We start from the raw sequence: 19,056 nt of genomic DNA, 5'->3' as shown, positions 1-19,056 counted from the left end.
TCAGACTCAGATACTTATAACAGCTGGGGAGATGTACATAGTTTAACTTTTTTTGCATTATGATTAGATTATGTGAGATGTGGTAGGTCCTGAATTACTGAAAAAGAAGAAAACTTAATAAGAATGAAAACAAGATTCTTAATATGGCAAATGTTATTCTATTACTTTTGAGTCTGATTAAGACCTAAGTTGTAATAAATGATTGACATAAAGGAAACGAAAGAAAGTGGGAATAGCATTTTCACAGATAAGGGACACAACACAATCCATTTGAGCTAAAATCAGTCCACGTGCTGCACGTGCCAGTGTGCAGAACACAAATAGTAATACATTCTTAGCCAGCATCTCAATAAAAAAAGTTGCAAGCAGAGATTCTCAGAGCCGTGTCGTTTTACTAGAATCCAGATAAATTCAAAATCCACGTGGGACACATCACAGCCGTCGTCTTTTCATCATCACAAAAAGGGACCCGAACGCAGTGTGGGACCCACCAGACCCAGGCGCGTCGTTTCATGGTAATTAACTGCATATTATAGTATGCATAACATTAGTACTGTGGGTCAGACATTTGAATCCACCGCTAAAAGCACTATCATTGGGGCGTGCGCCACACGCAGCTCCAAGTCGCGTAGAGCCAAAAAGAGAAACAGTGAGATTAAAAGTATCAGTTCTTTCTCGTCTACGTTTGCATCCCCTCCACGCTCCAACTCCTCGGAGTGTACTCAAACTGAAAACGAACCTACTTGTTTACATAGCAAAACCCCACGAGAAATTGAAGAGCGAATGGATGTCAAAGCAATAAAACGCGATTACCTCAAGAAACTGAATGGCTCTGAAAACGGTTTAGTAAGTGACTAACCGTTTAATCTCAACTCCGTCGTTTTCATTTCCGCTTCTGTCACCATGAGTTTAAGACAGCGTCCGGTCGCTGGGCGCGGCGGCACTAGTAACCTTCCGCCGTTAAACTCTGTCTACAACATTATTCCCGTACACGACCTCTGGAACGACCACCCATCGCTCCGATATCCAGAGGTACGCGCGGCGGCGGCGGCACTACGCGCCGTCGGAGACCTCCCGAAGCATCAATTCATGCGGTGGGAGCCGGAGATGGACCTTCTGGACTGGCTCCGGTTGCTGTTCGGGTTCCAAATAGACAACGCTCGAAACCAGAGGGAGCACCTGGTTCTCCACCTCGCGAACTCGCAGATGCGCCTCGAGCCGCCGCCAGCGATCGCCGACGCGCTCGACGCCGGCGTGCTGCGGCGCTTTCGGCGGAAGCTGCTACACAACTACTCCGCGTGGTGCTCGTTCCTCGGACTGAAGTCAAACGTGCTGCTCTCGCGCCGTCGCGACCCGACCGATCTCCGCCGCGAGTTGGTGTACGTTGCGCTGTACCTTCTGGTCTGGGGAGAGGCCGGTAACCTTCGTTTCACTCCCGAGTGCATATGTTATATTTACCATTTCATGGCGAAGGAAGTTAATCATGTTATCGATGAACACATTGATCCTGATACTGGTCGTCCTTTTATGCCTACGGTTTCTGGTGAATTAGGGTTCTTGAAGTCTGTAATTATGCCAATTTATAATACTATTAAGGTTGAGGTTGATAGTAGCAGAAATGGAAAGGCTCCGCACTCTGCATGGAGAAATTATGATGACATCAATGAGTATTTTTGGAGTAGGAGGTGTTTGAAGAGGCTGGGGTGGCCTTTGAATTTTGAGAGTAATTTCTTCGGGACTACTCCGAAGGAGAAGCGAGTAGGCAAGACTGGTTTTGTGGAGCAGAGGTCGTTTTGGAATGTTTACAAGAGTTTTGATAGGCTTTGGGTGATGCTGATTTTGTTCTTTCAGGCAGCGGTTATTGTCTCTTGGGAGGGTACCACTTATCCGTGGCAGGCCTTGGAGAGAAGGGATGTGCAGGTGAAGATGTTGACTGTGTTTATCACTTGGAGTGCTCTGAGGTTACTTCAATCTGTGCTTGATGCCGGGACACAGTATAGCTTGGTTACTAGAGAGACCACTTGGCTTGGAGTGAGGATGGCGCTGAAGAGCATGGTTGCCATAACGTGGACTGTTTTGTTTTCGGTGTTTTATGGAATGATTTGGATCGAGAAGGGTTCGAGTTCAATCTGGTCTGATGCAGCCAATCAGAGGATTATTACATTTCTTAAAGTTGTCCTTTTCTTTCTTATTCCCGAGTTGTTGGCATTGGTGCTGTTCGTGGTACCATGGTTGCGGAACGCCATTGAGGAATCAGACTGGAGCATAGTATATTTGTTGACGTGGTGGTTTCATTCTCGGATTTTCGTGGGCCGGGGTGTGAGACAATCACTTGTAGATAATGTTAAGTATACTGTATTCTGGGTAGCAGTATTAGCTTCGAAGTTTTCATTCAGTTATTTTGTTCAGATCAAGCCTCTAGTTGCTCCAACAAAGGCTCTTTTGAATCTTAGGAACATTCCTTATAAATGGCATGAGTTTTTCAACAACACCAACAGGGTAGCAGTTGTCTTCCTATGGTTGCCAGTTGTGCTCGTATACTTCATGGATTTGCAAATATGGTATTCGATTTTCTCTGCCTTTTATGGTGCAATAATTGGTCTGTTCTCGCATTTGGGTGAAATTCGGAATATAACACAACTCAGACTTAGATTTCAGTTCTTTGCCAGTGCTATGCAATTCAATTTGATGCCAGAGGAGAAACTGCTAACTCCACAAGCTACACTGTTAAAGAAGCTTTATGAAGCCATCCATAGGTTGAAACTGCGGTACGGACTTGGTCAGCCCTTCAAAAAGATTGAATCAAGCCAAGTGGATGCTACCAGATTTGCCTTAATATGGAATGAGATTATGATAACTTTTAGGGAGGAAGATATCATCAGCTATCGAGAACTTGAGCTCTTGAAACTGCCGCCAAATTGCTGGAATATTAGAGTTATTCGATGGCCATGTTCCCTTCTTTGCAATGAGCTACTGCTTGCTGTCAGTCAAGCTAAAGAGCTAGAAAATGAATCTGATTCTTCTCTTTGGTTGAAAATATGCAAGAATGAGTATCGTAGGTGTGCGGTTATTGAAGCTTATGACAGCATTAAATATTTGTTCCCCATGGTTCTTAAAGCTAAAAAAGAAGAGTATTACATTGTGACTAATATATTCAGGGTCATAGACCACTACATTCAGATGGGGAAATTAACAGAATCATTCAAGATGTCTCGGCTACCTCAGATTCATGCTAAGGTGAGTGAATTTGTTCACCTTTTGATACAACCAGATAGAGACATGAATAAGGCTGTAAATATATTGCAAGCTTTGTATGAATTATTTGTTCGAGAATTCCCAAAGGCAAAGCTACGTCAGGATGGTTTGGCACGACAAAGTTCAACAACTAATGAAGGATTGCTCTTTGAGAATGCTATAACTTTTCCTGATGCTGGAGATGCAGTCTTTTCTGAGCAGCTCAGACGATTGGATACAATTCTTACTTCTAGAGACTCTATGCACAATGTCCCATTGAATCTTGAGGCAAGACGACGAATTGCCTTCTTTACCAATTCTTTGTTCATGAACATGCCCCGTGCTCCGCTGGTTGAGAAAATGATGGCTTTCAGTGTTTTGACCCCATATTATGATGAGGAAGTTTTGTATAGCAAAGAGTCTCTCCGAAAGGAGAATGAGGATGGTATTACTACCTTATTTTATCTGCAAAAGATTTATGAAGATGAATGGAAAAATTTTATGGAAAGGATGCAAAGAGAAGGGTTGAAAGATGAGGATGATATCTGGACTACAGAAAAGGCCAGGGATCTCCGCCTTTGGGTATCTCATAGAGGTCAAACTTTGTCTCGCACAGTTAGAGGAATGATGTATTATTATCGGGCTCTGAAGATGCTGGCGTTCCTTGACTCCGCCTCTGAAATGGACGTGAGACATGAATCAGAACATACTGTTTCACATAGTTCAACAAACCAAAACAACAGCTTAAATGGCCTATCCGCAAATGGGCCTTCATCTTTACGGACAAATCTCAGGCCAGCAGATAGCAGTGTGTCCACGTTATTCAAGGGACATGAATATGGGAGTGCACTGATGAAATTCTCGTATGTGGTGGCATGCCAAATGTATGGGCACCACAAGGCAGACAAGAATCCCCGTGCTGATGAAATATTGTATTTGATGCAAAATAATGAGGCCCTTAGAGTGGCTTATGTTGATGAGGTTTCTTTAGGGAGGGAGGGAACTGAATATTACTCTGTTCTTGTGAAGTATGATCAGCAGTTGCAGAGGGAGGTTGAGATTTACCGGATCCGGTTGCCCGGTCCTTTAAAACTTGGAGAAGGGAAACCAGAAAATCAGAATCATGCCATAATCTTTACACGGGGTGATGCAGTTCAGACCATTGATATGAATCAAGACAATTATTTTGAGGAAGCTCTCAAAATGCGGAATCTGCTAGAGGAGTTCAATACGAACTATGGTGTTAGCAAACCAACCATTTTAGGGGTCCGAGAAAATGTCTTCACAGGATCAGTTTCGTCGCTTGCATGGTTCATGTCAGCTCAAGAGACAAGCTTTGTGACACTAGGTCAGCGTGTTCTGGCAAACCCTTTGAAAGTACGAATGCACTATGGCCATCCAGATGTGTTTGACAGATTCTGGTTCTTGGGTCGTGGTGGAGTTAGCAAGGCCTCCAGAGTGATCAATATCAGTGAAGATATTTTTGCTGGTTTCAATTGTACCCTGCGAGGTGGCAATGTTACACACCACGAATATATACAGGTAGGCAAAGGAAGAGATGTTGGTTTGAATCAAATATCCATGTTTGAGGCTAAGATTTCTAGTGGCAACGGTGAGCAGGTTCTGAGCCGAGATGTGTACCGTCTAGGCCATAGATTAGACTTCTTTCGCATGCTTTCAGTGTTCTACACGACCATTGGATTTTATTTTAACTCAATGGTTATTGTACTGATGGTTTATGCCTTCCTCTGGGGCCGCCTTTATATGGCTCTCAGTGGAATTGAGGGTGCGGCCTCGGATAATGCAACAAACAATGAAGCCCTTGGTGCAGTTCTAAATCAACAGTTTGCAATCCAGGTTGGTATTTTCACTGCACTCCCAATGATCGTTGAAAACTCTCTGGAGCACGGTTTCCTTTCAGCTCTTTGGGACTACTTGACGATGCAATTGCAGCTTGCATCACTATTTTACACATTCTCTTTGGGAACTCGCACACATTTCTTTGGTCGGACTATACTTCATGGTGGCGCTAAGTACCGAGCCACTGGTCGTGGTTTTGTTGTGGCACACAAGAGTTTTGCTGAGAACTATAGACTATATGCTCGAAGCCATTTTGTGAAGGGTATTGAACTTGGGGTTATTTTAATTGTGTATGCTGCTCATAGTCCCTTGGCTAAGGATACTTTTGTGTACATAGCTATGACAATCTCATGCTGGTTTCTTGTCCTCTCATGGATAATGTCTCCTTTTGTCTTTAACCCCTCTGGATTTGATTGGTTGAAGACTGTATACGACTTTGAAGATTTTATGAATTGGATATGGTATCCAGGTGGGCCCTTCAAAAAGGCAGAATATAGCTGGGAAACGTGGTGGTACGAGGAGCAAGATCATTTAAAAACAACCGGTATATGGGGAAAGCTGTTAGAAATCATTTTAGACCTTCGATTCTTCTTCTTTCAGTATGGCATTGTTTATCAGCTAGGTATTGCAGGTGGAAATACTAGTATAGCTGTTTACTTGTTGTCTTGGATAGTCATGGTTGTGATTGTTGCCATTTATATTACCATAGCATATGCCAGGGATAAATATGCTACAAAGGAGCACATATATTACCGATCAGTTCAGCTTCTTGTGATCCTAGTCACAGTTCTTGTAGTTTTCCTCCTACTGGAATTCGCTCATTTAAAATTTGTTGATCTCCTATCAAGCTTGTTAGCATTCGTTCCAACAGGATGGGGAATGATTTTAATAGCCCAGGTGCTTAGGCCATTTCTACAGACAACCAAAGTGTGGGAGACTGTTGTTTCTTTGGCTCGTCTATATGATTTGTTGTTTGGCATAATTGTTATGGCTCCAATGGCTATATTCTCATGGTTACCTGGATTCCAATCAATGCAAACTAGAATTCTCTTTAATGAAGCTTTCAGCAGAGGTCTCCAGATATCTCGAATAGTTAGTGGCAAGAAGTCTGTTTAAGGTGGTGATTGGAGGTAACTTTTACATCATGTTCTTTTTCTTTATAATATTTTAGTCCGTACTGAATATGAAGAAACCAGGGTGTTTGTAGTTGCTGTGTAATTAGTAACACTGAAGCTGAATTTTACCCAGTAAACTACAATTTACTCTGGTGTATGTATAGAGAGATTGGGAAATTGATGCTTGAAACAGTTTGCTATTGAGTTAACCCATGCATTCCACGCATGTGCAGGTTGACCTAAAATAAAAGGGCTACTATGCCGAGTTGCTGAGATGTGTTTCTGTATATTCCCAGGTGGTAGTATCAACATTGATAGTGAACCCGTATAACTTACCATTATCTAACACAAGATTGAGGACCAACCACTAATGGCAAGTCAAAGCTCGTTGTATGCAGTGGCAAATGGATGCCTACAGATAATGTCGTGTATGTACACATAAAAAACAGAACACTTGTTTCTTGACTCAATTACAATACAATTTTAAAGCTGCATCCATGTAACTCTTTAAATATTTGATGAGTCACGTTTTTATTGTTTTAACAAGGTCAATATTGTATCGAGTGTGTCAAAAGTTGTTCATTTTGGGTCATCCAAGTTCTCTCTTTGCTAATTACTATAAAGTGTTTTTTTTCTTTTGCATGCCGCAAATATTTGTGAAAGTTAGACAAAATATGCACATGCCTTTCACATTACCTAAAGACACGTATACAGATTAATGTTAATCTTAATTATTTTAGTTGGATATATCAGTATCACTATCTTTTACCATAGTCTTAATACTCATATTTATACTTCATAGAATTCTTTTTAATTCTTTCTAATTCAAATTGGTGTTTTTATTTTCAGGTATTGTTATGTGAAAACGTAAAAGTAGGTTTAGTTTTCTTTCGGTGACACTCCATGACACAATCTATTAAGGAAGGGGTCGGATTGTTGCCTTGTAATTTTGCTGCAACACAGGTTGAGTCTCTGTAGTTTAATATTAGAGGATTATCAGATGTTATGCCTGTCTATCGTTTGCTGTACATCCTGTTCATATGTAGTGCAACCTATTCTAACAGAACATGACATTGCCACTGAATCAACCATATTTAAGACTTAACATTGTCAGTTATCTAGCACTGTTCTGATTTTAAATTTAAATTTTACAATTAGACCATATAAATGGGAAATAACCTAGGAGAGACTCTTAAGTGGAAAACTTATTACACTTTTTCTTCAATTACTTCTGGCGATCGGGCAGATTTTCCCTTTAAGAAAAAAAACTACTTACTTTGACAGAGTTCATTCCATGTCGCATATTATAGTTCGTAATTACCAATAGATTAGAAAAGGAAAATCATTTCTAAAGAACTTAATTTAGATATATTAATAGTTTAAGTTTGAATGGTGTTATTTACTTATAAACTGTCCTGAATATGATTGTTTAATTTTATAATAACTAGCGGATAATCATAAGTGCATTTATATTTTTATTACCTTAAAAAATATATAATTTTATTACTTTTATGAATAACTAATTGAATAATAGAAAAATAGTACAATTATATATATATATATATATATATATATATATATATATATTATATAAATAGTACTAAAAGAATTATGCAGTGGTATTTAGTTAATTTAAAATAAGGAGAAATTACTTAATTATTTATTTGATCATATAATTAAGTAAATTATTTTTTGTTCATCAAAATGTAAAATTGTCTAACTGAGAGATGATATTAAAGAATGTTACTTGTATTTTATATATATATATATATATATATATATATATATATATATATATATAATGGTATACATTATTTTTAAAATTATGTTAGAGGAAAATTTTCTATTGATTGATTTTTTTTTATAGAGTATGAAAATTATATTCTTTTTCAAAACTACTGTTCCCGAGAAATTCATCAATTTTTCTTGTTATTTTCGACCAGCTTTACGTAAATTTATTCTCTCGACTTTTTTTTTTTCTGTATAAATCTGCCACTCTTAGAAAATACTTTTTCAGGATGAAGAGTCTGGAAATTTTGTAGACCAATTTCTCAATAAACGAAGGCTGAAGATATAGTAATAACCAAATAATAATATACCTGAAGGATGATTTAGCTTGGTAGATTTAATTTGTAGAATAAAGAGCAGCTATAGTTAATGACTAAAAAATTAAAAAAGATTTTTAGCATTAATTCAAATTAACTAAAGTAAAATATAACTTAGTGAAAAATAACACCGGCTATGCAGGAATTTGTCTTGTCTAGTCATAAAATGTGATGTTTGGAGGAAAAAACCTCGGCCAAAACTTATGTACTTTAAGCAAAATGATAACAAGTCCTCAGCTGTTCAACATGTGTTTGTGTCTCAACAAAAGTTCCCAAAGAAAACAAAAAGATGATATATATATATATCAGCTATGAAAGGAGGTTCAGACGGTTTCTTGATATCAGCAAAATCCTCCTTTACTGCTAGATCCTGAAGTGTATACATTCTATTGCAAGTTATGCATTCCAAAACTAAATAAAAAATCATTTTACAAAACGCAACCAATGAGGCCTTCATAAATCCTCATTGCCAATAACAGGTACTTTCTCATAGGCAGAACTTTCTCTGAACCTCTTTGGAAGAATGCACCGACTGCCAAATTTCTGCTGGAAGTATACAAGAAGAGCAAATAAAATAGCACCACTAGGGATTATAATGTCCCAGGCTGTGGAATAAAAATCCATTCTATGGTTTGCATATATGTATGACAAATCAAGGTACCATGCAGAAATGTGAGCTCTAAAAAGATCATATACATGGGGCAGTGTACGAACAATTGTTGTCCCAACGTAAAAGGAAGAGGCCAGAGCTTTCTCTTCTGAGTTAAAAATTATGTTAAACAGAATCTGTGGGAGCAGAAAAACATCAAGGAGCAGACCAGCGTAAGATTTGAAGGCTTCCCAGAGGGAAGGAGGTCGGTATACGAACCCACGAGGAAGCTTAAACTTGTGCCGAGAAAGCCGAAATGGTTTAAATTTTTTCTGGTAAGAAGTCTTCCATATGTGCACCGACCAAGCAGTCAATCCACCACCAATGTACAACGGTAGAATCATATAAAGGACCATTTTATCAGAACCCCATAGACCTCGATGGCTTCCCTCACCCTGTCTTGAGGACCAGGTCAATTGTATGAGGCGCAACTCTAGAAGAAAGGCTACCATTGTCACTATCCTCACAAATACCTCATTCACTTCAAGCCAGCCTCCAGTCCCCAGAAAAGTATTCTGCACGCTACGTTTCCCCGTCAATAAAGCTTCAAAATTCAATATCAGGGGAATCAGGTGACCTAGAGTAATAACAGCAAGCATCACAACAGAAATGTAAGGAAGCACATCTGGGTGTTTTTTCACGTGGAGGAGTTGCAATCCTACACAAACACAAGCAAGTGTGTCCGATATCAACACCATAATTAACTCAAAATCCATTCTCCAAATGGAAGCATCTGCTTGGGTTGTGTAAATGAAATACGAAGATAACTGAAGTGGATCAAAATAATAAGGCTCTGACTTTTGTCGTGTGCTTTCTATAGTTCCTTTGAGAGCTTCACCTCCTTTTGAGTTCAAAGGAGGAAACTGAACATTAACCATGATTTCACAGTCCAGAGACTCATTCTTTATCAGTACTTTTTCCGTTGATCTCAAACGCCTACATCCTATCATACAAAGAACTCCAGTATTCTTATTGTAAATCCCTTCAGCACCAATTTTGACTTCGGTTGACAAGACACCTCCACCAAACTTGAAATCAGGAGGGGGTTTAAAACTCATCGTATAGCTGATATTCAACAAATTATTGTAATTTTCTGATTGAACCCCATGTGCTTTTGAATTTTCAGCTGTCAACACAATTGGAGCCCCATACGACTGTCCATTATAAATTTGATCATTTACAGATAGTGGTGATGTGTAACCATGAGCCACTTGCCCTTTGCTGTTCGTCAGTAACATGCTAAATGCCATATCAGATGAATATCCACTCGGATATGTATTTACCTTCCCTCCAGCATTCATCATCTGCACACAAGATTTTCTCACCTTCTCAGTTTCAGTATACTTGTATTGGAAACCATGGAGGTTTTTTGATACCCTCGATAAACCCTGAAATCCAACTTTATTGAAGTAGCCAGGTTCATCAACCGCTTTGTCACTCCAAATTTGCCCCAAAACTGTACTTCTGTTCCTCAAAGATAAAATTGCAGGAAACCTTAAAGTGAGCCTAATGTTGCAATCTCCAACATAAGGACTAAGCCAAGATTCTGTGAAGTTCAAGATCCGGCAAGCAACCGCACATAGCTGATTCTCCTTCTCATCCCACTTCCCCTCAGAAACCAAAGTGGTATTCGGATGAAACGGAAATATAGCATCCCGGTAGCCGGAATCAGAAAACCCCAACAGCATCTGAACCTTCTCCCTCTCCGCACAAAGAGTGCCGTGAAAAAACATATAACCAGGCAGCTCTTCACCATCACCACTGACAGGATTGCAAGTAACATTACTACATTGACTCCCATATTCCAATTCAAACCTATTCGTGTGTCCAAGAAAAGCAGTGCAAGCACCCCGGTTTAGGTTTCTAAGGGACAAACCCTCCCTATCTGATCCACCTCCACCTCCACAAACTTTCTCTCTTTCATTCCCAGCCACTGTAAACTTGAATTTCGAACTCTGAGACAAAGCCAATATCGAAATAGGCTCAAAGTACTGCGAAATATTCTTGTCATCAAAACTTTCTAGTGTTCCACGAATCAAACAATTCAAAAGGCTCAAATCTCTAGGGTAACGTAGCTTAAGAACAACATTAGCATTCCGCAGGTTAGCATGAGATCCTGTTCCGAACATACAAAGGTTACCGGAAAATTGAGACCAAAATCCACTCAGGGAAACGCGCATCCAATGCGTCACTTTCCCGGACGAAAAAACTCGCCGGAGCATCCTTCCCGACGCCGGCGTCGCTCCTCTACGCTGCTGGAGAAGCATTTGCCCGTGCAATTCGAAAACGCCGTCGCTCCCGCTTCGGCGAACGGAGCTCACGCGGAACGACGCGTGCATCGAAGCGGTGGATCGGTTAAAGATACGATCGCCGCCGGAGAAATATCCGGATTGGAACCGGAGATCGTCGGCAACGCCGGGGACGCTTCCGGCGTCCGAATGCACCGCCGGTTCAGGGACAAGGTGACTGCAGAGACGGCTGTAGGTGGACTTGAATGCTAAATCTGAAGGATTAATAGAAACAGAGGAATAGAAAAGGCCGAAGAAAAGAAAGAAGATGAAGAGAGGATTGAGTGATACAGTTTCCATTTCTGAATCTGCGTCACATTTGGATGGAGAATTCGAATTCTAGGGTTTTAGAAATTCAAATTGGGATTTACGTGTAAAGAAAGAATCTGAATTGGATGAGTAGAAGGAACGGAGCACTTCAGAACGAGGACATACATGATTACCACGTTCCTGTTTTTCACGTCTGTTAGCCTTTTTTGTACGTAACTATTTTTTTTTTCTTCAACAAAAATAATCTCTTGTTCATGGTATACACTCTTTCTATGTAAGAGAATATACTTAGGAAAAGTTTCCGTGTGAATTGCACGGGTTCAAATTTAGACTTAATTATCTATTTACTACTACTATTTATTTATTCATTCTATTTTCTAAAAAACCGACCAATTATCGAAACTTTTTAAAAATGTAATAACATGCTAAAGTTAACGTGATTCTATAAATTGTCTACAAATTATAATTATAATATGCCGAAGTTAAAACTATGAATACTTATTTGCCAACCCTTTTAGATTTAAATGATCACATCCTCTAAACCGTGGTTTTAAAACTGAGCCATTTTAGGTTAACATTTCATATACCATACGCAACATCCAATTGAGGTGATGTATATTGCATTGCTATTGACTTCCTAGTCATCATCGTGTCAGTCTAAACAAAGTATTCATTGTAAATTTGAAAGAAACATTTTCAACCCTCTGAAAGCCACACAAACTAATTTAGTAAAGTGATCAATGATACCTTCACCAAACTCCATATTCTCCAAAATACGTTAGAAATCATTATCAAATGGACCAAAGGGCACATCAAGAAAATTACTCCAATCACAGAAGTTCTTATTTCACAGTTTCACATCATCGTACCCCACAGGGTATTTATTATCAATACATCTTCACACTTGTTTTATTTTGGGAAGGGGCTGGTTTACAAGAGGATATTGCTGTTTTTACCAAGCATACATTTTATATTATACAGATAAGTGAAAACAATTTAATATCACACATAAGATTTAGATGATATCTTTGACACAAGGTAGAGCAGTTACTTTTGCATCTCAGCGAACTGGCTGCAATCAATTCCCTTGTCAGAAAATGCCTCCACAAGCTTGGGGAAAAGCTTAGCAAGCATGATCTTAAATCCAGTAGAAGTTCCCTTTTGGTTTTCATTCTCAGTATTTCCACCACCAAAAGCACATCCAATAGGAGCTCCTTCAAGATATGCCTTACAAGCCAGAAGTATATGTTTGGAACGTTGTCTAAAGTGCTCCTCCACCAAAGCCTCAAAATGCTGCACCAAGAGTCGTTTTTAGTTAGTCAATGTTCCATCTACATAGCTATATATTCTAAAGATTCAGATGCCACCATTTTCTTAACAGCTATATCATCCAACCATAACTCTGAGACTATGTTAAAAAGTGAACTTTAAATCTAACTCATTTTTACAAAACCGACTTGTAAATGAGGTTTGCACCAATCTATATGTTAGAAACTCACTTTATTTCTAGTCGATGTGAAATTTCTAACAGTATTGGTGATAACTGAGTCCAGTCTAATAAATCAGAGAGAAACCAAAGTAGAGAAGCAGTCATGTTACCTTGGGAGGCTTTCTTAATAGATACAAAATGGATTTGCAGGTGACAAGGAAAGCATTCTCATTGTAACTAACTGAGTTTCTCTCCCCTTCAGCTCTACCAATTTGTTCATCATATCCAGCCTCATTGAAATAAGGCTTCTCATTAAGGACAAGGGCCTGCAGGGAAAGAAGGACTTGAAGAATTGTTGAAGTTCCAGGGTTCCAAACTTCGGCAGCTGTACCGGTCCACGTATTTAGGAGACTCAAACAGACTTTACCCGATTCATACAAATTAGGATTCAATCGTAGTCCACCAGAAATGTAATGCACCATCTGCATGGGATTGCACAAGTCATAAATATGAAGCTTTCTCTGTAAGAATGTAAATGCTATGTTGAAGCACACCAAAACTACATTCAAAAAGCTTACCGGGGGTTGGCTGGGAAACTGTGAAGGGAAATGTATATCAAAGAAAAACAATCCATCATGATAAGGTGTCCCAGACACACCCACAATGGCTGCTCGCATGAGATCCATTCTTTCTTCAAAGACACGGACATAAATAGTTTCTGTTTGTGCAAATAAAGATTGTAAGTGAATTCTGCAGAAGGGTGTCATGAAAATTAACAGTTATAAGGATTTCTTGTCAAGTAAATACTAGTCATTTTCGGATTCCAGCTTATGAAAAATGGAATTCTTACAACTTTTTGTTCATCTATATAGCAACCACCAATTTAATTCCCATTTTAAAGAATATACTCAATCTAAAGGTACTGGTCTTCCTAAAACTTTGGTGTTTTTCTTCCACATCAAAATAAAAGCACTATCAATCCCAGTCCAAATATAATTTTCTAGCCTGAGTTTAACCATTAGATAACAGTGTATGCTGCAAAGCATACAGAATAATATGGCTCAAAATAAATAAGATGAAGTGTGCACCAGGGAGACTTTTTTCCAGGATGCTCCATTCTTGTTGTACCTTCTTCACCCAATCCTTTTTTACCTAACAAAGGACAAACATAGGAAAATAAATTAGCCCCAATCCTTTCAATGCAAGTAGAATTTACCGTTAGTACGATGTGTCAATTTCTAACCTGAGATAACGAAAACCCTTTCCCTTCATAAAAAAAGTGGTGGTCTGAGCAATTATCAATTACATCAAACTGCTTCAACTGATCTGAACTTTCGTTGTCTAAAGAAACTGGAAATTGTTTCCTCTCATGAATCCCAACAACTTCATCAGAAGAAGACTGCAGCTTCCTCGCCAAATATGATTCAGTGTCAGGGTCACAAGTGTCTAAATCTTTTTTATCAAGACAGATAGATTCATTTCCCTCTTCAAACCTAGGGATTGGGGAGAATTTTCCAGAAAGTGATGCCACAGAAAGTGTTTTGAGTATGCTGGCCTTAATGCTGGAGAAAAGTTCAAAGGCAGCTTGAGGAAGGGATGAGGAACTGCTCTCTCCTGGATGCTTTTCACAATTGTCTCTATCGCCATTACAATCTAACAAGGTCTGTCATCAAAATGATATTCAGCTGATGACTAGAACTATATTGTCATTCAAAAATGCAGTTTTATGATGACAATAATAGATCCATAATTTTGAACAGTTTAAAAGTTCTATTCTATTTTCTCTTGCTACTAGCTACCTGACTTTTCACTACAATTTCCAAGATGAGACCTTTGTATTTCAACGTCCCAAGAAATAATTCTCATAATAAATATTAGATTCCTATACGAATATACACATTGGAAACATGTGGATGTACATAAATACAAGACATACATAGAATTTATTGCCCTCACCTTTCCCTTCTGGTCTGATTGAAGACTTCTATGATCAATCATCTCTTGGGAGAACGGCTCAACATTTGCTTCATAAGGAACAGGGGTTGCAGTTGAACCTTCGTGCTTATCAATTCGGAAAATTTCATAAGGTGCAACCTGTTGGGGCACAAATAAGTTTGTCATAACTTCCTTTAGATGAAGGTAACCAAGTAGCGTATAATTACAACAGAAAGTAGGATAATCAACTATCTACTATTTAGTTCAAGTTTAGTGGTCATAACTAACAGCTATTTACCAATTATCTCTACATTAAGATTTTGACAGAAAGGAAATAATTTCCTATTGTATCCCACAAAGGGTCATTCTCTATCAACCTTAACTACCCAAAACAAAACTGCTGCCACAAACAAACCCTGTTTTCAGCTAAGAAAGATTTTATCCCCAAGCATTTACATGTAGAAGCATGATTGGGGGAGAGGACAGTATCATTAAACAGTTTATATAGATAATGCAGATAAGGGAAAAGTTGACCTCAAGAGTTTTACATTTCCATGCATACTCATTATCATCGTTAACTACAATATATTGAATACAAGAAGAATTATGTCACACCTTTGTTGTTAAACCAGTAGCCCATTTGACCTCCACATCACCATCTATGAAACCAGTAACATTGCCAATGCAGGAGAGGTAACTGCTATCTACAGATTCATTCTGATAACTGATTTGGTCCCGGTTTATCAGAGGAGCCTCTACAATTACATCAGTCGCCGAGTTCACATTATTTTTGTCAGCTTGGTCACCAAGCTGTTTTTGAGCCGCCTTGAACACAATATCGCCAAAACAACAAGAATAATCTGGATGCTCGAGTAGTTCGTAGGCACTCACAGTTTCCATCATTGCATCTCCAGTGAAATTATCAGTCCCGGATGTGGGAGAAGTTCTCCATTGAACCTTTACAGTATGCTCTTTTGCATCCATGGAAAGAACAACACCCCATCTTTGATTGCTAGGTTTGAGAGGATCATCAGAAGCACCTTTTTCCAGCACAAACTGCTGGGGCCAAAATTCATGACTGTTTATGACATTCGCTGGGATTAAGTTAAGCGGATCCAATCCCAAAGTATGTTCACCATTTTGCCAAATAACATCAACTTCTGTCTTTATCTTCTCAATTATAAATAATTCCCCAATGTTACTCGTCTTACATCCTCTATCCTTACTATGCTCGTTTTGAGGATCACATGGAGATGCATCTTGAATCATCTGTTCCTTCTGGTCCACATGTGGAAGCATGCACCAATCACCAAGTTGCCAGTTTGTGTGTGAAAAACAGGACAACAAGGTCATGTTTTTTGAATCTTGCCAGCATAGAGGAACATTTACATTCAAATTGGAACCGAAGAGAACAGAGGCAAGCCAATTAACGTACACCAAACCTGCTTCCACAGCACAAACAGTTCCTTCACCATGATTGCCTTTCCAGGTGCCACATAGCCATCTAGCTGGTTTAGAAGCTGTGGAGGTCTTAACCTTTACTCTCAGCCCTGGATAGTACGGATACTGTGAATCTTCAAGAAGATTATGAGTCAGTGGTAAAATCTGATCTTTTTCCAAGGTAATGACCTCACATGTAGTTCCATTGTCAAACAATATAGTCACTCTGTCTACTACCCTTTGAACCTGACCAATCCATGGCCCCTTAATTACATAATCACCTTCTGAAATGGAGCGAATCTTCATAAGTTTCTTGGAGTTCACATTTTTCAATTTCTTTCCTTGAACACTTTCCAAGTCCACTGACATATCAACACTTGTGACCCTCCCCATCTGTCCGGATGGGTCTGAGGAGGCACAGACCACATCCCCATGGACAAATGTTCTCTCAAATGAGAGAAAGTCATCAATCTTTCCGATGCTTTCCTCTAAACTCGATAATATGCTCCGGGCTTGTCCACCATATTGAAAATCAGTATCCTCTTGATCCTCACTGCTGCTGCTGCTGTCACTGGAAGTTTCCCACTCCAAATCAGTAACGTGAGCATCCATCAACTAGATGCCTGTCATTGTGTGTGCATGGTAACATCAATAACATAATTGCAGAAAAATAACTTCAAAGCACAACAGAGAAATAATTGTTGGTCAATCGACCAGAACCTATGAAGGAACATTTACAATAAATAAGGAGCTAAGAGGGTCCTTACCTTCTCAAACAAACAGAAACATTGAAATCCAGGGGCTATTGTGATCCACGACAGATTTGTCAATACTGACTTCGAAGGATAATTGTGTACAATGCAAAATGTGTGTGATTGATCCTGATGTTTGTCACAGATAGTAAGCCAGTTTCTTTAAAATGTTTTCTTCACCACTGAAACCGGAAAGTTGATGGCAAAGGAGATTTGCCTGATATGATAACAGGAGTCGATCAAAAACTCCAAAATGCCAATGGAGATTTACCTGATAGTTAGGGTAACAAGAGTCTATCCAAGACTCTAAAATGCCAAAGGAGATTTGCCCAGTTGAACTGCAATTTCCACAGAAAGAACTTTCGAAAAGGCTTTTCAAAACTAGTATCAAGAAACAACCGCTATCAGATCTTTCTTTGTGATTGTATGGATGAAAAATCAAGGTAGTAGGAGGATGCTTACCAAGATATTTAAAAGATGTCAAAGTAGATTTTCCCTGGTGAAAGTGAGGAGTTCCTAGTGAAAAATAAGTTTACTGCCAGGAATCCAACCAAAGGAAATTAAGTAACTTGCCAAAGGAGAGTTGCCCAATATATTTGAGTCTTCAAACATAAATAAATTCCAGATTATTAATAAATTGGCCTCGTCAAGTTTGGAACTTGGAAGCTATACTGCCAAAGGAGATTTGCCCAAACAGTGAAGCTAAAAACAACGGGTCTGGTCTAACAAGGATGCTTTTCCAAAGAAGAATCAATCAACACATGTTTATTTTGTTGCATCACCACATACTTTCTGCTACTTGATTACCACAAGGTGATGCTATCAGATGACTCGTCCGAAAGAACAACATCGGATTTGAAAGACACTAGACATTGCCAGATAATTTATTTCAAACCTGCACAAGTAGACTAATGAGTACTTTCTCCAATCACTTTCAATATAAAAAGAGAATGGAAAAAACTATATAATAAGATGACAACATTTTGAATTAAATCATGCTAATTCACGAGGCAAGAAAAAAATGTGAGATTTACATTAAATTAATGAACTGCTTTTGAAGAATCAATATCCTTAACTGCATCTGAAAGAAGTGAAATCTAAAGGGATCGTTGTGTTTTGACTAAATAAGACTATAAGTTATTACAAAAAATGATGACTGATAATTTTCTGAAGATTGGTTCACAGACATAAGGTGCGTGCAAGTCAGTTTTTCTGCGTAAGCATAAAACCTATTCCAGCATCAAACATAAAAGTCAAATGTAAGGTGACTATCACACGCAAGCAAAGAAATGAAAAATTGATAAATAAAGGGTATGTTCATCAAAACAATTGATATTTTTTGGAGAACAGATAAACCACAACTTTATTGCTTCTATTAGTTGGAAAAAAGATACAAAACATCACTTCAAAATATGAAAGGATTCACTAACTTAATCATGTTACATGAAAAACAGCAATACGAATCCAACACGATCAGAAACCGAAGTTCAAGCATTAGAATGAGTTTAGAAATTGACAGAGAAACACCTGATCTATTAACCCCAATAAATAAGTAATCCAACCCAAGCGTAATAAGATAAAAAACGGTGAGTTTGAAGATGCAAGGAGCAGTACCATACCATTTGCACTACACAGAAAGGTTGAACCCATATTATGAGATATCACACATAGAGAAGATCCAAGACCAATAAACACCATGCCTCTAAACTCCAAAATGAAGAAACAGAATCGTGAACATAGCAAGCTGAAAAGGGTCACTCCCAAATCTTGGTTTGAGTTTGAAAAGGTGGGTGATGTTCAGATAGGCCTTGTTCCTCGGCCAGTCCCTCCATCATCCACTCCACCACCAAGTTTTGGAACCATTTTTCAGGGACACATGCACATGCTTTTTCTCTTGGGAAATGCTTTGGTTCCAGAGGATGTGGGAACTAGTTTAGATTTGGGTGGTACTTGATGCCTTTTTCTTTTAACCAATAGCA

The 19,056-nt window shown here is 38.8% G+C and overlaps 3 protein-coding genes and 1 non-coding gene across 6 annotated transcripts; 2 read left to right on the top strand and 2 right to left on the bottom strand.

The window, feature by feature from the left end:
• Positions 1-677: 677 nt before the first annotated feature.
• LOC114188199 (callose synthase 11-like) lies at positions 678-7,326 on the top strand. Of its 2 annotated transcripts, XR_003605386.1 has the most exons (3): positions 678-6,224; positions 6,443-6,637; positions 7,059-7,326. XR_003605386.1 is itself a non-coding variant. In XM_028076758.1 (2 exons), exon 1 carries the CDS (start codon positions 904-906, stop codon positions 6,208-6,210), a length of 5,307 nt encoding a protein of 1,768 aa, XP_027932559.1. In that variant the 5' UTR covers positions 678-903; the 3' UTR covers positions 6,211-6,224; positions 6,443-6,801. The 2 variants fall into 2 exon arrangements, 1 of the variants encoding a protein (XP_027932559.1); XM_028076758.1 differs by lacking the exon at positions 7,059-7,326 and having other exon boundaries at positions 6,443-6,801.
• On the top strand, positions 3,848-3,926 carry LOC114189318. The gene has a single exon (XR_003605622.1). It is a non-coding gene; the product is annotated as a small nucleolar RNA J33 (small nucleolar RNA).
• Positions 7,327-8,767: 1,441 nt separating the features above from the next.
• LOC114188619 lies at positions 8,768-11,551 on the bottom strand. The gene has a single exon (XM_028077188.1). It carries the CDS (start codon positions 11,549-11,551, stop codon positions 8,768-8,770), a length of 2,784 nt encoding a protein of 927 aa, XP_027932989.1.
• A 782-nt stretch (positions 11,552-12,333) lies between these two features.
• Positions 12,334-19,056, bottom strand: LOC114187912 (probable ubiquitin-conjugating enzyme E2 24). Of its 2 annotated transcripts, none has more exons than XM_028076320.1 (10): positions 18,697-19,056; positions 17,540-17,972; positions 17,093-17,458; positions 15,501-16,948; positions 14,907-15,044; positions 14,194-14,613; positions 14,039-14,102; positions 13,529-13,668; positions 13,121-13,432; positions 12,334-12,814 (listed from the first exon to the last, which is right to left on the bottom strand). In XM_028076320.1, exons 4-10 carry the CDS (start codon positions 16,935-16,937, stop codon positions 12,569-12,571), a joined length of 2,757 nt encoding a protein of 918 aa, XP_027932121.1. In that variant the 5' UTR covers positions 16,938-16,948; positions 17,093-17,458; positions 17,540-17,972; positions 18,697-19,056; the 3' UTR covers positions 12,334-12,568. The 2 variants fall into 2 exon arrangements, with proteins under 2 accessions (XP_027932121.1, XP_027932122.1); XM_028076321.1 differs by having other exon boundaries at positions 17,093-17,415.

Source organism: Vigna unguiculata, chromosome 6 (assembly GCF_004118075.2).
Source record: "Vigna unguiculata cultivar IT97K-499-35 chromosome 6, ASM411807v1, whole genome shotgun sequence".
Classification (NCBI taxonomy): Eukaryota; Viridiplantae; Streptophyta; class Magnoliopsida; order Fabales; family Fabaceae; genus Vigna; species Vigna unguiculata.
This window is presented reverse-complemented; position numbering and strand designations above follow the sequence as displayed.